General features: G+C 43.5%; 1 protein-coding gene across 1 annotated transcript; it reads left to right on the top strand.

The window, feature by feature from the left end:
• The first annotated feature begins 11,748 nt into the window (after window positions 1-11,748).
• Window positions 11,749-16,922, top strand: LOC143788844 (protein kinase C delta type-like). Its single transcript, XM_077278755.1, has 8 exons — window positions 11,749-12,370; window positions 12,665-12,942; window positions 13,267-13,358; window positions 13,468-13,530; window positions 14,049-14,187; window positions 14,846-15,037; window positions 15,589-15,717; window positions 16,338-16,922. Exons 1-8 carry the CDS (start codon window positions 11,749-11,751, stop codon window positions 16,536-16,538), a joined length of 1,716 nt encoding a protein of 571 aa, XP_077134870.1. The 3' UTR covers window positions 16,539-16,922.
• The last annotated feature ends 5,970 nt before the right edge of the window (window positions 16,923-22,892 follow it).

Genomic DNA, 22,892 nt, shown 5'->3' with positions numbered 1-22,892 from the left:
CAGAAAAAGGAAACATCTGAACATTCTCTTGATGGGTTTGCCACTCGATATGTATTTATGGCATATTGATAGGATCTATCGATCTATACTTACTAAGAGATACACAACCGGTGATGAGAAATGGAGGAAAAATTTCACAAATGAGCTGCACTTGGTACAACACTGAAGTCCAGATAAATATAACTATTGCATTCATATATTTTCAAAAAAGAGTATGGGAACCTTATAATTTTGGCATTCAACCCAAACAGAGACCGCACGTCATCTGGGGTCATTGTCGCGATTCATTACTGGGACTGGGAGCATCGCGACCATTGCGAGGAGCGGGAAGGCTGCAGGGGACGCCGGAAGGTGAGAATATCACGATTTTTTATTTTTGTTTACTATTTTTTACATTATATCTTTTTACTATTGATGCTGCATAGGCAGTATCAATAGTAAAAAGAGAGAGAGAGAACAGGGCATGCGCAGTTTGGAGGCCGGACTCCGGCACCGGATATCGTCATGCAGCGCATCCGGCTCCCATACGCGTCCATTGTCAGAAAAGTCAGACGGCGCCGATTCTGGCACCATCAGGTTTTTCGCCGCAACAAAAAAAGTCCCTCTGGACGTTTTCTCCGGCCACCGGACCGGCAATTTTTTACGGATCCAGCAAAAAACAGATGAAACTTTGGGACATCAGGCACAATCCGGCGCTAATACAACTCTATGAGAATAAAACGGATCTGGTGGAAAAAAAACGGATCTGTTTTTTGAAAATTCCCGTATTGTGCCTGATGCAAAAAACCTGATGTGTGAAAGTAGCCTTAGTGTTATTTTTATGTATCTGTTACCCTAGCCCTAATAGCAACAGAGCGCACCATTTGAGATGAGTTTGCCATTGAATGCTGTGGTCTGTATAGGCAATGATCAAGATGACAAAGCTGACTTCATAAGGCCCCTTTCACACGTCCATATGATACCGTTACCAGAAAAAAAACAGTACCAGTGTCATCATTGTTTTGGATCAGTGTGTCCTCAGCGAGGCATCAGTGTGTCATCAGTATGCCACAAGTGTGTCATCAGCATGTCATCGGTGTGCCACCAGTGTGGTATCCGTGTGCCATCGATTTTTTGCCGGTATGGCTTAAGAAAATCAATTCCAAAGCTTCTCCTGTACCTTGCAATGTTAAACAGGTACAGCTCATGGGCACCACATGTGTGCTGTACGTGTTTTACACGGACCTATTGACTTGTATTGGCACTTGTCATCCATGCTGCTGATAAAAAATGGACGTCTCCGTGTGGTTTGCACGGACACAGGGTCCATGTAAACACACGGACCTGTGCACAGAATCATACATCATAATGGGAACGTGTGGTATCTTTGAAAAAAAAATGGATGGCACAAGTACGGCAAACGTGGACATGTAAAAGGGGCCTGAGGCCATGTTCCCACGTTCAGTATTTTACATCAGTACTTGTAAGCCAAAATTGGGAGTGGAATAATCAGAGGAAAAGTATAATAGAAACGTGTCACCACTTCTGTATTTATCACCCACTCCTGATTTTGGCTTACAAATATTGAGATAAAATACTGACCAAATCCTGAACATGTGGACGTGACCTTATACTGAGAGTTCTACCATGTCAGTTGTTGTCTATGCACAGCACATAAGTCAATGTCAAACTCATCAAGACTGTTGCTGCCCTCTGCATAGAACCACTGGTTGCTTCACTAATTCTGCTCGCAAGCACTATATGCCTCAATTGGTGACTTCGAGAAGGAGTGGCACTTGCAGGGGCATTGAAGGTCCTTCTGGATCATTTACACAAAATTTTTCGCCCCCACAGAATTTGTCCTTGTTTTCTCTCACTATCCCATTGCATCTCCACGAGACCCAAAGGAGCAGGCTGGTCCCTTGGTGCCACTCATCCTCTCCTTACAGCCATCCTTTCTAGGTACACATTTTGGGGCATAATTTAGAGTCCAAACAGGACTGGTACCATCTCCAAAGAAAATACCAGTGTTTACTGTGGCCTGGTTTCAACTTGAAACATCCAGTGTACGGTGAATGTTCGCGCGGCATGTACGGAGCTGAGCTTGTGCCACGCAGGTGCTGGCTGTGTATTACAGATTGCACCACAGTTCAATGTACTGCCAATGGAACTATCCTTGATTAGATGCTACTTTTAATAGCGACAGTGGCATTTAATAGGTTGGAAATGGGGGCAGATGTCCCTTCCCACACACCGTAAGACCCTTGTAACATGATAGGATTGTCTACTGAATTCCCCCCAGTGTAGAGTTGATGCGTATTGATTCCGAGAACCCTGTCTATCGGCCAGGTCAGTAATCTGTGGCCGCTGGACGGGAGCCCTAAGAACCGCAACTCTTCTTTTGATTAGCCAGCCTGGCGTAACATAACATGTGCGCAACGATGACTTGGCATCAGGCCGGCTAATCAAAAGAGGAGCTAGTCAGGTAAAACACAGTTATTAGGGTTCCTGAACGACAGCCACTAATTGATTTGCATCAACTCTCCCCCATGTTGTACATCTATGAAGCACAATCTATAGCCGGACTTTATAGGCGATCGATGATTTTACAATACACTGCTATATTAGTATTGTTTTCTATTGTACAAGCCATGAAGCGATCATAGGTTGAAGTTCCCTAGCAAAAGAACTAGCAAAAACAAAATGTAAAAAAAAAAAAGTAGTTAAAAAATATAAAAAAGCATGCAGGTTCATTGATAAAAGCACCACGTAAAAGAATTACATTATTTGGCATGGCTGCGTGCTGCACCATCTAATAAAATATGAGAATATTTATCCCATAGGGAAACTAAAAAATGAAATGGCAGAATTGCTGTTTATTGGTCCTTTTACCTCACAAAATGTGAGCAGATAGGAAAGTCGTATGGACCGCCCCCCCCCCCCAAACCTCCCCCATTTGAACCTTAACTCTATTGAAACTGTATGACCACGCCAAGGTACATACCTGAATCCCCATAATGTTAAAATAGATACCAATAAAAGTAAAATTAATTGAGATAGCGGTAGGTTAAGTGTTTTTGAATATCGATATTGAATCAGGAGCCCCATATAGTCCTGCATAAAGGTTAATAATGGCCCCATAAGATCCTCCATAGACACATTTGCCCAATATAGTGCTCCACAAACGTTAATTATGGCCCCATAAGATGCTCCATAGAGATATTTGCGCCATATAATGCTCCACAAACGTTGATTATGGCCCCATAAGATGCTCCATAGAGATATTTGCGCCATATAATGCTGCAGAAACGTTGATTATGGCCCCATAAGATGCTCCATAAATATATTGGCCCCATATAGTGCTGCAGAAATGTTGATTATGCCCCATAAGATGCTCCATAAATATATTTGCACCACATAATGCTGCACAAACGTTAGTTATGGCCCCATAAGATGTTCCATAGAGATATTTGCGCCATATAATGCTGCAGAAACGTTGATTATGGCCCCATAAGATGCTCCATCAAGATATTTGCACCATATAATGCTGCACAAACGTTAATTATGGTCCCATAAGATGCTCCATAGAGATATTTGCGCCATATAATGCTGCACAAATGTTAATTATGGCCCCATAAGATGCTCCATAGAGGTATTTGCGCCATATAATGCTGCAGAAACGTTGATTATGGCCCCATAAGATGCTCCATAAATATATTTGCCCCATATAGTGCTGCAGAAACGTTGATTATGCCCCATAAGATGCTCCATAAAGATATTTGCGCCATATAGTGCTGCAGAAACGTTGATTATGCCCCATAAGATGCTCCATAAAGATATTTGCGCCATATAGTGCTGCACAAATGTTGATTATGCCCCCATAAGATGCTCCATAAATATATTTGCCCCATATAGTGCTGCAGAAACATTGATTATCCCCCATAAGATGCTCCATAAATATATTTGCCCCATACAGTGCTGCAGAAACGTTGATTATGCCCCATAAGATGCTCCATAAATATATTTGCCCCATATAGTGCTGCAGAAACGTTGATTATGCCCCATAAGATGCTCCATAAATATATTTGCCTCATATAATGCTGCACAAATGTTGATTATGCCCCATAAGATGCTCCATACAGACACTTGCCCCATTTGCTGTTGCTGCGATAAAAAATAAAATCACATACTCACCTCTCCTTCGCTCAGGCCCCCGGCACTTTCAATATTCACCTGCTCCTCGTTCCGGCGCCGCTCCATCTTCAGCGTCTTCTGCACTGACGTTCAGACAGAGGGTGCGCACTAACCACGTCACCGCGCCCTCTGACTTGAGCGTCACTGCTGAAGACGGAGCAGCGCCGGAACGAGGAGCAGGTGAATATCGCGCAGTGCAGCGCTCCCCTCCCCATTATACTCACCTGCTCCTGGCATGGTGCAGTCCCTGCTTCCCCGGCGTCGGCAGCTTCTTCCTGTATTGAGCGGTCACCGTTACCGCTCATTACAGTAATGAATATGCGGCTCCACCCCTGTTGGAGGTGGAGCCACATATTGATTACTGTAATGAGCGGTACCATGTGACCGCTCAGTACAGGAAGAAGCTGCGGGGTCGGGGAACCAGAGACCTGCAGGGACCGCGCTTCCAGGAGTAGGTGAGTATCTCAGTGTGGGGGCGGCAGAATGCCGCGACGAGGAGCCTCCTTGGACCGCCGCATCATCAGGCAGCCCGCTGGCGCCCCCCTGTCGGCTGCGCCCGGGGCACATGCCCCGGCTGCCCCCCCTGGATATGCCACTGTAAACACTGCACCCTTAGATTAATTAATTGAGAGTTTTAATTGGTAAAATGGGGTAATTTATGGGGGATTCTGCTGTTCTGGCACATCAGGCACTCTGCCAATGTAACATGGCATCCTCAAACAAGTGGAGCAAAATCTGCACTGTAATATGGCACCTCTTCCCTTCTGAGCTTTGCACTGTGCCTCAAAAGTAGTTTTCGACCACATATGGGGTATTGGCGAACTCAGGAAAAATTGAACAACAAACTTTGGGGTCCATTTTCTCCTTTTGCCCTCGTGAAAATACAAAATTTGTAGCTAAAAATTATTTTTGTGGGAAAAATTTGAATTTTTATTTTCACAGCTTAACGTAACAAACTTCTGTGAAGCACCTGGAGGTTCTTTATAAAAAACACAAGTGCCGGAATAATAACTGAAGAGAAATCAAATCACACCACTTCCTATGTGTAGGTTCAAAACACAGTATTTTCCATCTTACTGCTGTCCTCACATGGCCTCAACAGACCTCACACGGACAGCACTCGTATCAATGTTATTCTATAGAGCTGTTCAGATAATACCATTCTCTTTAGTATTTCGGAAGAGACTCACCTACTCAAGCCTTTGGCTGTGCAAAAAAAATAAGTATATCATACGGATGTTTTACATCCAATTTTTAAGGACTCATTGGTCTTGTAAATTTTATTTACTGCTGATTTATCATACATAAGCCATACAAATGGAAAAAAGTGTGCACAGATAACATACGGATAACATACATGGATATGACAAAAAAATATAAAAATAATCACTTTTAATCCCTTTACCCCCCAGGATGGTTTGTGAGTCAATGATCAGGCCAATTTTCGCAATTCTGACCATTGTCACTTTATGAGGTTATAACTTTGGAACGCTTCAACAAATCCCGGTCTTTTCAACATATTGTACTTCATGATAATGTTAACATTTCTTTGGTATGACTTGCGTTTATTTGTGAAAAAAATAGAAATTTGGTGAAAATTTGAAAAATTTAGCAATTTTCAAACTTTGAATTTTCATGCCCTTAAATCACAGAGATACAGTAGGTACGGAAAGTATTCATACCCCTTTAAATTTTTCACTCTTTGTTTCATTGCAGCTATTTGGTAAAGTCAAAAAAGTTCATTTTTTTCTCATTGATGTACACTCTGCACCCCATCTTGGCTGGAAAAAAAAACAGAAATGTAGTACATTTATGCAAATTTATAAAAAAAACTGACAAACTTACTCACCATGCACTGGCATGATCAGAACATTTGCTAGGTTTGGTGGCGACATTGAGTCCATGGCAACAATCAGGATCCCGTGTCACGCAGCGGAGTCTCCGATCCAAAGGCAGAGGGGTTGTCAGTCCTCTGCCGGCTTCCGGAATGGAATGCTGCGATGCATTTTGAAGGTTAAAGTGTCGGGAGCGGTCACCGCTCCTGGCACTTAGTGCCCGGTGTCAGCTGTCAGAATCATCTGACACCCGTCAGCGATTGCCCACACCCCCCCCCTCATGTTCTTGGGCAATCATGATGACGTAATATTCCATCCATGGTCAAATAGGCCCAGGGCACAGAGATGGAATGTCACGTCCAATTTCAGAAAGGGGTTAATGAATTAAAATCACATGAAAAATTGATTTTTTTTTATACACTTGTGTAAACTTAGCCTATGCTAAGCTTTCCAGTAATCTAGAACAATATAGAGAAAAAATAAGTTATTTTCCTGGGACTTTGGGGTTTATCAAAATAACTTTTATACACAACCTTAAAATTATCCTTTGTCACTCGTAGCACTCCAGAAGCACCATTAGCTACTCCAAATCATTTGTTCTAAATCTGTGTTTCAGTGGCAAATCAGAAGGCCACATTTCCACGTAAAAATTGTTAGGCCTAATGTAGTGTTGCAGCCACGAGGCGGAATTAGCTATTCTGGTCAGCCTCCACACATAATAATTGAAGCATGGGCATGGATGTCTGACATTTGTACGGTTCTCTAAGACTTTGAGGAAGATGGTAAGCAACAATGACGCTATCAGCGCAATGATTCCGCTTCTTTGCCTACTTAAACAGTCACTGATGAAAATGAAACATGAAGCTTTGAATGCAGACCAATTCGAGATGGAGGAAGACATCAGGTTGGGTAACAATGAGGATGTAGAGGCTGAGGAAGAGGAGGGGGAACAGGAGCTGGCTGATAGCTCAAAAGCTTTGTCCTGTCTCTAAGAAGGGGAATGAGGCGGAAGAGATGGAGGAGGAGGAAGAGATGGAGAGGAGTCATCACGTTGGAGACCAGGAAATGTAGGCTGTAGGCACCTTGGCACCTATGGCAGACTTTATGTGCTGCTGCCTTTCCCGTGACCATTGCGTTACATTCATCTTGCACAAAAAGAGTATTGGTTGTTAACTGAGAACTTTGCATCTCTTCTTCCTGAGGGAGAGAGGTCTTTTAAAATGGTGCTATACCAATATGCCAGTAGGCCATTGTGGAAAATATGTTGAAAAAATTCCCATCATACAATGCTAGTGGCAGGGCAACCTTCCTTGCCCATCCAAGGAAGAGAGGTGAGGGAGACAACAGCAGAGGCAGGCAGGGGTACACATTCAAAGGCCTGGACTAATTTCATGACGCTCTCCCAACATCCATGCTTTGATGACTGGATATTTTTAACAAGGAAGGAAACATTTTTAGAGATGGTCAAGCACTGACAAAACCAGCATACTCGCTAATTCCTCTGCGACCTTCAGCTGTTGAATCTCAAAGTTGAACACCTGGCATGAGCTGTCCCTCTATACCTTGGAGGTGTTGTGTTGCCCTAGCATTTTGTCTGAGCGGGTTTTTAGTACCACCAGGGGGTCATAACAGAAAATGCTGACAGGCTCACTCTGATAACAATGAACAAAGCCTGGATTAGACCCAACTTTTCCACACCACTAGATGACAGCAGCACATAAAGTGTTTTTAATGTTTAATATTTGAATGAGGCCTGCCAGTCGTTGCCTTATAGGGTAGATGGATGACTGGATGACCCTACTTATAGCTTGTTCCTGACTTTGCACTTTGTGCAAAGCCTTTATGAGTGTAGAAGTACCACAAATACACTTTCTTTTTTTAATAAATCACTACAGGTGGTGCCTTTAAGGTTGTATGAATGACACTGCTTGTAATCATTGACAGACTTTGCACTGTGTGCAGAGCTTTTATGAGTGTAGGAGTACCACAACTACACTTTGTTCACAATGTTTGATTAAGGCAGTACAGTGTGTGCCTTCATGGATGTGTGGATGACCTTTCTTGTAATTTTGGGCAAGATCTGCATATAACCTTTACGCGTCTGAGTACCACTACATGACAATTTAAACAGAATGCCTATGAGGACTTCCTTTGGGCCCTAGATGGCTCTGTATACTGTGGCCTCTGTTCACACAGGATGCATGATAGCAATGGCTGGCCCGCTATATGGCGTTACTAATAGGCCTGAGCCATATGCTTTGTATTTCTGTGTGAACATGCCACATACAGATCATTTTTGCACAGGTGTGCCAGGCGGCCAAATCCTGATTGTAGGCTGGCTGCAGTATTGGTATTATTGCACCTGTGCATCTGTCATCCACCATCTTAACTTGGGTCCGCTGCACTTTGGTTTGTGTAATTGGTTGGAGGCCTCAGACAGGTAAGCATCTCTGCCTGTGTACTGATTTTTTGTCTTGAATAGTGGAGTTTTTTTCCCTTTTATGGTTTTTTTTTACTTCCTTTAGGTCTAATACAGAGTGTATCTGAGTGCCTCTGAGTCACTAATTTTTTGCACTTCTTCCTTTCATTATAAATTACACAGACATTCTGTCATCAAAAATTCAATTTTGGTTCATTTTAATTGTATATTTTAAAAATCTGTTTTAAATTTAGCCTAATATACAAGTCATTATACAGTAAAAAGTGTTTCTTAACATTTATTTTCCTATCAATTCCAATTTCTTGTCGATATTGAATGTTTTATTGTCACTCATTAAAGTGGAGTAAAAGTGTGACACGATTGTTGCTATCAGCGATCTGGGAGTTAACATGAACATGCTGTTAACAGGAACATGCTGTTCTCCTTCCGTTCAGCACTTTTTCCATCCATTTCAACATGTTTACTGCCCCCCAGAACTCCTTGTAGGTTGTACTGGAAAAATGCTCTGATTTCCAATTGACTCCCATTATACTTGTTACTTGAAACGAGCACCCGAGCATTAGGAATTGCTCGATTCGAGCAACAAGCATCAGAGCATTTAGTGCTGGCTCATCTCTAGTTTTCACTCTGCAGATTATCACTATAGAGGCAGGTAAATATTGCTTTGGCTTGTTTGATTTTTTTTCTGATTTAATCTTTTGAGCAGTGTACAGTACAATGGAATATACTTTATATTTCTGAATCTGTATCTCTGTGTTTTTAGATGAAAATATAAAATAAATAATAATTTTCAATGAATTAATCATTCTATTTATAATGCAAAAATATAATTCAGGGTAGAATTAAAGTTCTTTTTATAAAACTGAAGTGTTACAAATTAACTATTAGGAAAGCAAATCACACCTCTGCCTATGTGTACGTTCACCCCACAGTATTTTTCGCCTGGATGCCGTGCAAGAAAAAAACTGACCTTACAAGAACCAATGTAATTCAATAGGGCTGTGCAGATAACATCAATCTATTTGGTATTTCGGATGAAATTTGCCTTTTTGATGGCATACATTTGACACACGGATGACAATACAGATGAAAAATCATCCGTTTTGCTGGATACCAGTCCTTTTCAAATTATTCCTCGGTCCCCACCTCCCGAATCTTATGGCTTTTAGTTATTACTAGGCAAAGTAACATTACATCCATAGAGAGATAAAGTCATGAACTACGTCATCCTATGTCTACGGCAGGGTATAATATCACTGTGGACAAAATGCCACCGGGTATAAAAGACACTGGACAATGTGGAGATTTTATATACTTGTGTGCACAGTATGTAGATGAAATGTCACTGTGGCCTCTACACAACACAGGGCTGTGGGATGGAGGTGTGGGGGGCACAATGTGAAATATAAGGATATTTTGTTATTTTCATTGACGTGCATCACTACAGATTTGCACCTATCAGCCATAACATGGAAAGCACCTACCGTATTTTCCGGCATATAAGACGACTGGGCGTATAAGACGACCCCCCAACTTTTCCAGTTAAAATATGAAATCTTCTTAAAAGTCGGGGGTCTTCTTATATGCCGTATGTCGTCTTATAGGGCCGGTGACTAATGTGCCTTTTGGGGTGGGGAGTGGTCCCGATGACGAAGGGAGGGGCGACTCACAGGAAAGTGTGAGTGGAGTAGCCCCCTATTACCTCATTGCGGCAGCGTGGGGGTCTCTGTGCTGGGAGCGGCAGCTCCTCTTCGTGCCGTGGGTGCTGTGGGGCGGTGCATCTTCTTGCAGCGTCAGGGCTCCTCCGGCATCTCCTCAAAGCCTGGGGGCGCCGGCACCTCCATTGCTGTGATGCGGTGGCCTCCGGGAAAATGGCCGCTGGGGGCGGCGCATGCTCAGATTCAGATCTCGTCTCCCGAGATCTCGGGACGAGATCTGAATCTGAGCATGCGCCGCCCCAGCGGCCATTTTCCCGGAGGCCACCGCATCACAGCAATGGAGGTGCTGGTGCCTCCGGGCTTTGAGGAGATGCCGGAGGAGCGCCGACGCTGCAAGAAGATGCACCGCCCCACAGCACAGAGCCCCCACGGCACGAAGAGGAGCTGCCGCTCCCAGTACAGAAACCCTATGCTGCCGCAATGAGGAGCCGCCGCTCCCCAGCACAGAGACCCCCACGCTGCCGCAATGAGGTAATAGGGGGCTGCTACTCCACTCACACTTTCCTGTGAGTCGCCCCCTCCCTTCGTCATCGGGACCACTCCCCACCCCACCCACCATATGCACATTTGTCTGTACCCGGCGTATAAGACGACCCCCGACTTTTAAGAAGATTTTGAGGGGTTAAAAAGTCGTCTTATATGCCGGAAAATACGGTACTTAATATTTTGAGTATTTTGGAGACCCGAGTGATGTTTGATGTGTAGCATGGCACATTCTCCTATTGAGAGGGACCTCTGCCAGTAAGGAACATGGATGCCATAAAGGGGTATACTTTATTTTTAGCTGAGTCCTGGGACATAATACAAAATTGGTAAATCCACATTAGTTTGGTGAATAGGAGGGTGAAGGGGAAGACAGAGAAATATTCACCTCGTGGGTAATTTGGGTCTGAATCCACCAGGATTGACTTGTCTTCACCTGTGTTATGGTGTCATATACTGGAGCACAGAAATATTTCTCTTATACTGTATGTACTTGGGAAGCCACGTTTCCTCTTCTATCTGCAATCTTTATGTGCACCCTAATGTTACAATTTATTATTTATCCTGCTATGTTTAGGCGACTTGGTGCCCTCCTTACTATATTCTGTAACACTGCTGTGTTCCTCCATCTCCGATTGTTATTTTAATATGTCTTTGTGCATATGTTGTTTTTAATGAGATCATGTCCAGCAATTTTGCATATTTAATGCATAAGATACATTTATTTATTAAACTTTATATTTGTTGGTTCATAAGTTCTTGTATTATTCCTAGGTGCTCACAGTTTTTTTAACAGTTAGATGCAAAACATTTAAGGCCCATCAGTAAAATCTTAAAAAATAAAAATATGTTACATTGCAAAACAAAACTTTTCATATACTGGGTCATGTTATTATGTCAAACTTAGTCCTGCAGCAGTTGATGACATCATCGCTTACACTCTGGCTGATGATGTCACAATGGCGATGATGTCACAATACTAGGTGACTGTTAGGTTAAGGATTCCGTTGTCACTTTTCTTACTTTACCTTCAACTGTTGGAGAGTGAAGACAACTTTTGCGCACTTAGCAAATTCGTTATTTTCGATATTAACTTATCATGGGACGAAAAAGGAAGTGTGGTGAAAAGAATAAGAGTGCTAAAAAGAGATGCACGGAAGAGAGTTTTTCTCAGCGAGGAGAAACTTCTCAGGACATTGTACAGGACGTACCTGTTGAGAAAACAGATGATCCCTGTACAACATCTTCTGAATATCCACCAGAGAAGAAGACCCTTAAAAAGGGGACAAAAAGAGGGAACTCATCTCCTGAGAAGGAAGATGAAACCCCAAATAAGAGAGGAAAAATTGTGGAAACTTCTCAGGACATTGTACAGGACGTACCTGTTGAGAAAACAGATGATCCCTGTACAACATCTTCTGGATATCCACCAGAGATGAAGACCCTTAAAAAGGGGACAAAAAGAGGGCACTCATCTCCTGAGAAGGAAGATGAAACCCCAAATAAGAGAGGAAGAATGGTGGAATCTGAGAGTGGAAAGGATGTTACCTCTGATAAAAGGTTTAGCGGATCAGCTAAAACCAGGAGCTCTTACCTACATCATGAGAGAGTTGAAAATCAAAGTTGTAGAGAACAACGTAAGAGAAAGAGGACATCTGACACTGAGACCACCACAAAGAGAAGACGTGAGACTGACAAATCCATCGATCAAGCTCCAGAAGGTAAAGTCTATAGTCATTTAGTCACAGGCCACATCCATGTTTTATATACAGTGTTCATTTATTTTACAAAATGTAACCTAATGACATAATCGTATCACGTACATCTTACCATTTACATCAGAGCTCTCCACCTTCTATACTTGGGGCTCTCCAGCCAGAACATGGTGGTAACCAGGTTCATCATGGTTCAAAGTTTATGATAGCTTTTAAAAAAAATGCCAATTTATTGTAGCATTATATGTGAGTGTGACTGTAAGATTAATTGTTGGTTCTTATATCTGTTTACCCTTCTAGGTGTAATCGGTGCTGAGACCACCAGCCCTTCAGAGCAAGTGACTGCCTGTCTTTCCCTGGAGAGTTTCATCTTTACCAGGATGCTTGGAGAAGGCGGTTTTGGCAGGGTGATGCTGGCAACACATCAACCCAGCGGACATCAGCTGGCTGTCAAGATGGTCAAGAAGAGGAAATTGTTGGAGTACGCTAAACACAACCTCCGCTTAGAGAGAGAGGTCCTGGAAATCACTGAAGACAGCAGATTCTTCACACATGCCTATGGGACCTTCCAGACAGCGGTAAGAGACTCCTCGCCTTCTATAAATTCTCTCCTTTCTCCCCATCATGTCCAGTTGCTTCCATTAGATTGTAAATTCAATCTTTGCCTGTTCAAATGAGTAGCCGTGCTGCATGCTCTGTGTGCCTGTATGCCCTGGGCGCCATTACTGGTGGCTATCATTAGAGGATTTTGACTTAGTTTTCGCCCTGGACACCTCTCCAGTGTGTGCAGACAAGGAGACATGTCTTCTTAACATACAGTAAAGGTCCCAGAACCATAGTAAATGTTATCAGGAAGAATAAAATCTGAATTATTTACAATCATCTTCCCTCCTCTCGCACAGGACTATGCATTTTATGCCATGGAATATCTGAGTGGTGGCGATTTGACTGCATTTATCAATTCCAGAGGCCCCCTGGATGTCTGCACGACCAGGTAAGAGAACAGCCGCTCTGTGATTTCTGTGGCCGCTGTCTCCCCTCATAGTTATTAGTGGTTCAGTAGAACAATTAATGCTGATAGGATTTTTTTTCTTCCTTATTAGGTTCCTTGCAGCAGAAATCTTGAGTGGAATAGAGTTTCTCCACAGTCGGGGGATTATTCACCGGTAATAAGTCATTTCTTTTATACATAGGGAACGATTTGCTATGGGAAATACAGTAGTTAAATGTGCCAGAATTGTGGTGTTATTTGTGCCAAAAATCTGGTGAACATGACGTGTACCACATTTATGAAGTGTTTTAGACACTTTTTGGGGCTCACTCAAAGAGGGGTCAAGGCTTTTATGGAAATGGGAATAGTTTGATAGGAATCCATGTGGCTTACAATGTCACAACGAGCAACTGAACTGTAACCAGATTTTTGTGAAAATTATTGGCTGTAAGTAATGAAAACAATAGTAGTGTAACATCAGACAAAATTCTGAAGATGCTCCTAATTTGTCAAACAGTCACTGTGATGAATGTGGCGCATATTCAGACAGCCTGGTATATGTCTACACAAGATAGGATTAGTGAGTCTGCCCCCAGTGTTTAGTGAGTGGTCCTGTGAAGCCCCCACAAGTAACCCCAGCATTACAGCTCATCTATGTCTGATTCACAGAACTATTTTTCTTTCTTTTTTAAGGGATTTAAAACCAGACAACATTCTTCTGGACGGCGATGGACACGCTAAGATTGCTGATTTCGGCCTTGCTGCTATGAATGTATTTGGCTCTCAGAAGATCAGTGAATTTTTCGGCACTCCTCGCTATTTGGCTCCTGAGGTGACTATGTGACTACTAATATCTCATACTTTATTATCCACCTGCAATTCTCACTTAATGTGGAGCTTGTGGAATCACAGATCTATCACCACAGCGGTCCACATTTACTAACGCTAACTAATAGATGGACTGTGTAAGGGCCCCCATACATATTAGACTAAAGTCAGCCGAACTGGCCAATATCGGAAAGATCAGCCTAGAGAAGCACGGTGGCTCAGTGGTTAGTACTGCAGCACTGGTGTCCTGGGTTCAAATCCCACTAAGGACAACATCTGTAATGAGTTTTTTATGCTCTCCCCGTGTTTGTGTGGGCTTCCTCTGAGTTCTCTAATTTCTTCTCACACTCCAAAGACATACTGATAGGGAATTTAGATTGTGAGCCCCAATGGGGACAGTGATGGTGATATATGTAAAGCGCTGTGGAATAAGATAGCGCTGTATAAGAAAAGCATAAAAAATAAACAGTCTAATGTGTACTGGGGCTTCTCGACTTCAGAGGTAACTATCAACCAAATGATCTTTTGGCCGACATGTAATACTCTATGTATGGGGGCTTAGGTGTGGAAAAACACTACCAGTAAACATGGACCACGGTTGTTTTCTCTCTCCCAGGATGGACAATAAACTAACTTACGCTTCTAATCTTATGTTTCCACAGATTTATCGTCTACAGCCCTTTAATTACACGGTCGACCTGTTCGCTTTTGGGGTCATAGTCTTCCAAATGGCCACAGGATATTACCCGTTTTACTCTGGTCAGAGTTTACGAAGACTTGCCTATTCAGTGAAATGTGACAAACCTTGCTATCCGTACACCATGGATTCTCAGCTCAGGAACGTCATAGAGAGAGTGAGTAAATAGACACTTATACCTGGAGACATAGGAAGGATAGACCAGTCATGAGTTTTGATAATACGCCGTACATTTCATCACCACTGTTGAGTATTTCAGCTATATCCAATAGAAGGACTTGGGACAATGCTGGAGCCCCAGGACAGCCTCTCCTATATGTATAGCGTTCTTATCTACAGGACAATTTATACAATAAAGAGGCTGCGGCGCTCACCAAAACCTCTCACACAGCTAATCATCAGGATTATTGGGTATCGGTCCCTGACTGATCGACTACTGATGGCCTATCCTGTACTATCCTATCCTATCCTGTCCTATCCTATCCTGTACCATCCTATCCTGTACTATCCTATCCTGTCCTTTAATATCCTAGCATGTACTATCCTATCTTGCACTATTCTGTCCTATTGTATTTCTTTCTAGCAATGGTTGCTTTAATAAATCCATCTTTCTATAAGATAATGAGAAAATAATTCTGTAACTGCTGTTTTTCTGAGATTATTTATATTACTACTTGTGATATAAAAATGTTTCTTATTTATTTGCAGCTCTTGTGTAAATCACCAAAGAAGAGGCAGGATGTTTGCAGCAATTTAAAAGGACATCCATTCTTCTCGCCCATAAACTGGGAGGAATTAGAGGCGGGAAGGTCACGTCCACCATTTACAATGACACCTGTAAGTGCACAGCGTTATTTTATTATAATGTCACCTCCTCGTCTGTGTAATGTGATAATATGTGTAAGAAATACTCAAATAATGAGTAACAATCTACATAGTGTAGGCCAGAATGTGTTTATCCTCCCCTGCTGGTAAATGGGTGGAATTACAGTATGGGGCAGGACGGACAGGCTTTTACATATTTCTCAAAAGTGTAATTATTGTCCCCAATTCTTCAGAAGGCCACTTAGTGAATAACTCGGATCTATTAAGCTGCGTTCACACTGTGGATTTTTTTTTTTGCATAAACGCCATAATGCTCTCGACATTTTAGTGGGGAAACCAAAACAAAAGTATGAATTTTTGTTTATACTGCGGCAAAAGAACCCAATGTGGTTGCAACGTGTGAACACAGCTTTATGGTGCAGCTGTAGCAGATGTGGATACCGCAGATTGCCAGGCAGCACCAGTAGTTGACTTGTTCTCAAGCTGCAGGTAACGATGCATCATGGCGATTAGTGGTAATCTGCACACTGTTACCACGGCTCATCCACAATCTGTACAGGTGCCCTCAGGAGGGGACGGATATAATTAAATACCTAATGAAGTAACCAGATTGATTTGTCTTTCTTCTATAGATCCCAGTTTTGGAAACAAGCAAACAAATGGAATTGGACCAAGTGATGTCTGGCATTGAAGCTCAGGAACCACCTATAACCCCGGAGGACCAGCAGCTGTTCTGTGGCTTCTCCTATATCAGCAACAGGTGGAAGAGCATTGAAAGCCACAGAAATAACAGCAATGGAAATATAACGTATTCCCCTCCCCCCAATACCTGACTACTGGGTCAGGGAGGCGTGGACCTGGGTGTGGTCTGAAGAAACAGGCGGGGTCTGTTGTTATCCCACCCCGAGTTCTTCCATCTACTCTGTTACATATCAGAGACCATAGTGTCCTGCATTCTCTATTGCTGCCCCATAACTCACCTGGCTGGCATGCTGCTTGGAGATGTAGGACCATCAGACTACAGGACGGCACGGTGGCGCAGTGATTAGCACTGTTGGCGAGCAGCGCGGTGCTCCTGGGTGGAAATCTGGGACACCATCTGCACAGAGTTTGTATGTTCTCCCCGTGTCTGTGTGGGTTTTCCCCGGGTACTCCGGTTTCCTCCCACAACTCAAAACATACTGCTAGGAGAAAAAAATAAAATTATTAATTATTGAACATCATCATCCTGTATCTCGTGTATTTCTGTATTTATCACCAGTATGTGACATATAGAAAGGTGGTAACACTGCACAGTGTCAGGACGTTCATATACTATTACTTATCCTCTACATTACACACCTGAAAGAATTCACTGATGTCCACAGTGACATAAAACATGAATTTCTGAATAAGTAGGTTTTGAGCCTCTAGTAGTCTGCACAGTTACGATGTAACACGTAAACTCACCGGCTCCTTCCTACAGCCCTCCCTATACGTTGTTATTGCTTCCTCCTGAGAATGAGGTTGTGTTGTTACTAGAACTCCGGGTTTTCTGTTACTACGTGCGCTATGAGGATTTTATTTAGCTGTATATGTACAGCAGATGTTGGTTGTGAGTGCAATGAGCGGGCTCAGGAGCGGAGAGCGCGTCCTACAAGGCGGCAGTGGGTTGGATACACAGGTGACTCGCATCTATAACTGACTGAGGTTACATTGTTACTAGAACTATGGGTTTATGCATCTTCCTGCAGCCTCTAACTCTGACATTATCACTCACTTCCATCTCCTCATGAGGCCTAATGTCTGTCAGTCACTAATCTATTGTATATCTGTCCTATCGAAAGCAGAATAAAGTTACATCAGTCATCCAATAACTTGGCAGGGCAGTAACGTCCCTTGTTATGATCCGGTGGCCTTGGAGCCGCATGAGACCTTCTCTGGAGAAGGTGGTACCTGTACTGACCGCAACCCTAAACTGACACCGCAACTAGAAGTAGCCGTGGGGTGTACCTAACACATCCTAGACACCTCGACACAGCCGGAGGACTAAATAACCCTATAGATGGAAATGGGAATTCTATCTTGCCTCAGAGCAGAAACCCCAAAGGATAGGCAGCCCCCCACAAATATTGACGGTGAATATTAGAGTAAAGACACACACAGGCTGAAAACAGGATTTAGCAAAAGAGGCACTTCTAGCTAAATAGTAAAGGATAGGACAGAGTACTAAGCGGTCAGTATTAAAACCCTAAAAATATCCACAGGAGAAAATACAAAAATTCCACATCTAACTAAAGACATAGAATGTATATCTGCATCTCCAGAGAATCCAGCATGACTGAAAAAATCCAAACAAGTCTAAGCTGGACAAGAAAAAAAACAATGAATTGTTCTGAACTGTAAAGCACACTGCAAGTGTGCTGCAGGAAAATAAACCCGACACTTATCTTGGCTGAATTGGCAGCAGAGCAGAAGGAACCAGACAGAGATGTAAACCCTCCAAGAACAATGGACAACTGGCAAAGGGTAATGGATCCTGCAAACCTAAATACCTAGTAAGCTGCAATAAGCAGAAACACCTGCCATGGATTACAACCCAGAGACAACTGCGCTACCACCAACAACCACCGGAGGGAAACCAAGAGCAGAATTCACAACAGTACCCCCCCCTTGAAGAGGGGTCACCGAACCCTCACCAGAGCCCCCAGGCCGATCAGGATGAGCCAGATGAAAGGCACGGACCAAATCGGCAGCATGGACATCAGAGGCAAAAACCCAAGAATTATCCTCCTGGCCATAACCCTTCCACTTGACAAGGTACTGAAGCCTCCGCCTCGAAAAGCGAGAATCCAAAATCTTCTCAACCACATACTCCAACTCCCCATCAACCAACACAGGGGCCGGAGGATCAACAGAGGGAACAACGGGAACCACATATTTCCGCAATAAAGATCTATGGAAGACATTATGGATAGCAAAAGAGGCCGGAAGGGCCAATCGAAAAGACACCGGATTAATAATCTCAGAAATCCTATAAGGACCAATAAACCGAGGCTTAAACTTAGGGGAAGAAACCTTCATAGGAACATGACGGTAAGACAACCAGACCAGATCCCCAACCCGAAGCCGGGAACCAACACACCGACGACGGCTAGCAAAACGCTGAGCCTCCTCCTGAGACAACACCAAATTGTCCACCACATGAGCCCAAATCTGCTGCAACCTGTCAACCACAGAATCCACACCAGGACAGTCAGTAGGCTCAACCTGACCTGAAGAAAAATGAGGATGAAAACCAAAATTACAAAAGAAGGGCGAAATCAAGGTAGCCGAACTAGCCCGATTATTAAGGGCAAACTCGGCCAAAGGCAAGAAAGCCACCCAATCATCCAGATCAGCAGACACAAAGCATCTCAAATAAGTTTCCAAAGTCTGATTAGTTCGCTCGGTCTGGCCATTTGTCTGAGGATGAAATGCGGAGGAAAAAGACAAATCAATGCCCAGCCTAGCACAAAAGGCCGGCCAAAATCTAGAAACAAACTGGGAACCTCTGTCGGACACAATATTCTCCGGAATACCATGCAAACGAACCACATGCTGAAAAAACAACGGAACCAAATCAGAAGAGGAAGGCAATTTAGGCAAAGGCACCAAATGGACCATCTTAGAGAACCGGTCACAAACCACCCAGATAACCGACATCCTCTGAGAAACCGGAAGATCTGAAATAAAATCCATAGAAATATGCGTCCAGGGCCTCTCAGGGACCGGCAAAGGCAAAAGCAACCCACTAGCACGGGAACAACAAGGCTTAGCCCGCGCACAAGTCCCACAGGACTGCACAAAAGAACGCACATCCCGCGACAAAGAAGGCCCCCAAAAGGACCTACCAACCAAATCTCTGGTACCAAAAATACCAGGATGGCCAGCCAACACAGAACAATGAACCTCAGAAATCACTCTACTAGTCCATCTATCAGGAACAAACAGTTTCCCCACTGGACAGCGGTCAGGTTTGTCAGCCTGAAATTCCTGAAGAACCCGTCGTAAATCAGGGGAAATGGCAGAAAGGACCACCCCTTCTTTCAGAATGCCGACCGGTTCAAGGACCTTAGGAGAATCAGGCAAAAAACTCCTAGAGAGGGCATCAGCCTTAATATTCTTAGAACCCGGAAGATACGAGACCACGAAATCAAAACCGGAAAAAAAAAGGGACCATCGAGCCTGTCTAGGATTCAGCCGCTTGGCAGACTAGAGGTAAATCAGATTTTTATGATCGGTCAAGACCACAATACGGTGCTTAGCTCCCTCAAGCCAATGTCGCCATTCCTCAAACGCCCACTTCATAGCCAACAACTCCCGATTGCCGACATCATAATTGCGTTCCGCAGGCGAAAACTTACGGGAAAAGAAGGCACACAGTTTCATCAAGGAACAATCAGAATTCCTCTGAGACAAAACGGCCCCTGCCCCAATCTCAGAAGCGTCAACCTCAACCTGAAACGGAAGAGAAACATCCGGTTGACGCAACACCGGGGCAGAAGTAAATCGGCGTTTAAGCTCCTGAAGGGCAGAGACAGCCGCAGAGGACCAATTCGTCACATCAGCGCCTTTCTTCGTCAAATCGGTCAAGGGTTTAACCACACTGGAGAAGTTAGCAATGAAACGGCGATAAAAATTAGCAAAGCCCAAAAATTTCTGAAGGCTCTTCACGGATGTGGGTTGGATTAAATCATGAATGGCCTGAACCTTAACCGGATCCATCTCAATAGATGAGGGAGAAAAAATGAAGCCCAAAAATGAAACCTTCTGCACTCCAAAGAGACACTTAGACACAGGGGCTGGCTGGCAATTTTCAGCCTGGGGGGCAATCACAAGGCAGTGGCCCTCGAGTTGCGGTGGCCCTCATTTTCCCTGCTTATATCTGGCCGTTGCATTAAAGTAGCAGAGATAACAGGCTTTAAAAACAGGCTGGTACACAGATATGGGAACTGCAAGGAGCTTGCTGCATAGATATGGGAGCAAGATCGAGCTTACTCCAGAGATATGGGAACAGAACAAAGCTTACTACAGAGATATGTGAGCAGAACAGAGCTTACAACAGAGATATGGGAGCCAAACCGAGCTTACTGCAAAGATATGGGAGCAGAACCGAGCTTACTACAGAGATATGGGAGCAGAACCGAGCTTACTGCAAGGATATGGGAGCAGAACGGGGCTTACTACAGAGATATGGCAGCAGAAACGAGCTTACTACAGAGATAAGGGAGCAGAACCAAGCTTACTACAGAGATAGGGGAACAGAACCGAGCTTACTACAGAGATATGTGAGCAGAACAGAGCTTACAACAGAGATATGGGAGCCAAACCGAGCTTACTGCAAAGATATGGGAGCAGAACCGAGCTTACTACAGAGATATGGGAGCAGAACCGAGCTTACTGCAGAGATATGGGAGCAGAACGGGGCTTACTACAGAGATATGGCAGCAGAAACGAGCTTACTACAGAGATTAGGGAGCAGAACCAAGCTTACTACAGAGATAGGGGAACAGAACCGAGCTTACTACAGAGATATGTGAGCAGAAACGAGCATACTACAGAGATAAGGAAGCAGAAACTAGCTTACTTCAGAGATATGGGAACAGAACCGAGCTTACTACAGAGATATGGGAGCAGAACCAAGCTTACTGCAAAGATATGGGAGCAGAACCAAGCTTACTACAGAGATATGGGAGCAGAACCGAGCTTACTACAGAGATATGGGAGCAGAACCGAGCTTACTGCAGAGATATGGGAACAGAGTCGACCTTACTACAGAGATATGGGAGCAGAACCAAACTTACTACAGAGATATGGGAGCAGAACCGAGCTTAGTGCAGAGAAATGGGAGCAGAACCGAGCTTACTGCAGAGATATGGGAACAGAATCGACCTTACTACAGAGATATGGGAGCAGAACCGAGCTTACTAGACAGATAAGGGAGCAGAACTGAGCTTACTACAGAGATAAGGGAGCAGACCCGAGCTTAATAAGTCTACTACATGGAACCAAGTCTGCTACATAGAAACTGGAGCAGAACTGAGATTACGACATACATACAGTACCATAATCTAGATTACTACATTGATAGAGTACCAGAACCAAGCTTACTGCTTAGATATGGGGCCATAACGGAGCTTACTTACAAATATACACACAACAATACAGCTACACAGTGCCTAGTACTATCACCACTACACAGAGAATACATAATATAATAATATCACCATTACCTCTACACGAAACTACATTCTATACAAAGACCAATGATGCCACCATACACTCCCTGACAGAAGTTATGTCGCTTATCCATGTTATGTAAATAAAAGCTTATAACCTGACGTTAAATTCATCTATTGGTTGTATAAGTTATTCTTTTGAAAGCTGAAACCCTCCAAAATGTGGTTTAGGTTAAGAAAATAAATTGTTATCAAAGCAGAAATATTGATCAGTTAATGGACACAGAATGGTCAGATTTTGGCAAGAAAAAATTTTGATTGCCCACAGACAAATAATTAACTTAAAATACAAATATATGTTGCATAACATTGGTGAATGAAGTTGTGGTGCTCATCTAGATTCTTTGGTTGTCTTCCAAGCTTCCTCTTTCATCCTTCCCCAAACATGCTCAATGATGTTCATGTCTGGTGACTGGGCTGGCCAGTCCTTGAGCACCTTGATCTTTTTTGAGGAGGAACTTTGTTGTAGAGATGGATGTATGAGATGGAGCACCATCCTGCTGCAGAATTTGACCTGTATTATGATTTGGAATATAAGAGGTAGCTAATGCTTATTGATATTTTAGGCTAGTGATATTGCCTTCCACATTGCAAATCCTTCGCACACCCCCGAATGTAACCCCAGACCATGATCTTTCCACCACCAAATTTAACTGTCTTCTGGGTGTATTTTGGATCCATACGGGCTCCAGTAGGTCTCCTGCAGTGTTTGTGGCAGGCGGCTGTGGTGTGGCTACTGAAGAGAAATCCACCTTCTGCCACTTTTCCAGCTTCCATCTGTTTAGCAGGCTGTGGGAGTTTGCAAATGCCACACGGTTTTTTATTTGCCTTTTGTTTAGTGCTGGCTTCTGGGCACCGATTCGACCATGGAGGCCATTTTGAGAAGACGTCACTGCTTTGTGATTGGTCGCGTAGCGGTCACGCGAC

This window comes from Ranitomeya variabilis, chromosome 8 (genome assembly GCF_051348905.1).
Source record: "Ranitomeya variabilis isolate aRanVar5 chromosome 8, aRanVar5.hap1, whole genome shotgun sequence".
NCBI lineage: Eukaryota > Metazoa > Chordata > Amphibia > Anura > Dendrobatidae > Ranitomeya > Ranitomeya variabilis.
The sequence above is the reverse complement of the archived record's forward strand: the minus strand, read 5'-3'. Positions and strand labels throughout refer to the sequence as shown.

What these genes read in the sequence shown, in the direction of transcription:
- LOC143788844 (XM_077278755.1), top strand. Translation starts at nt 11,749, where the DNA reads ATGGGACGAAAAAGGAAGTGTGGTGAAAAGAATAAGAGTGCTAAAAAG. An exon ending in ATGGGACCTTCCAGACAGCG is followed by an intron (nt 12,943 to 13,266) that starts GTAAGAGACTCC and finishes CCTCTCGCACAG; the next exon opens with GACTATGCATTTTATGCCAT. An exon ending in AGTCGGGGGATTATTCACCG is followed by an intron (nt 13,531 to 14,048) that starts GTAATAAGTCAT and finishes TTCTTTTTTAAG; the next exon opens with GGATTTAAAACCAGACAACA.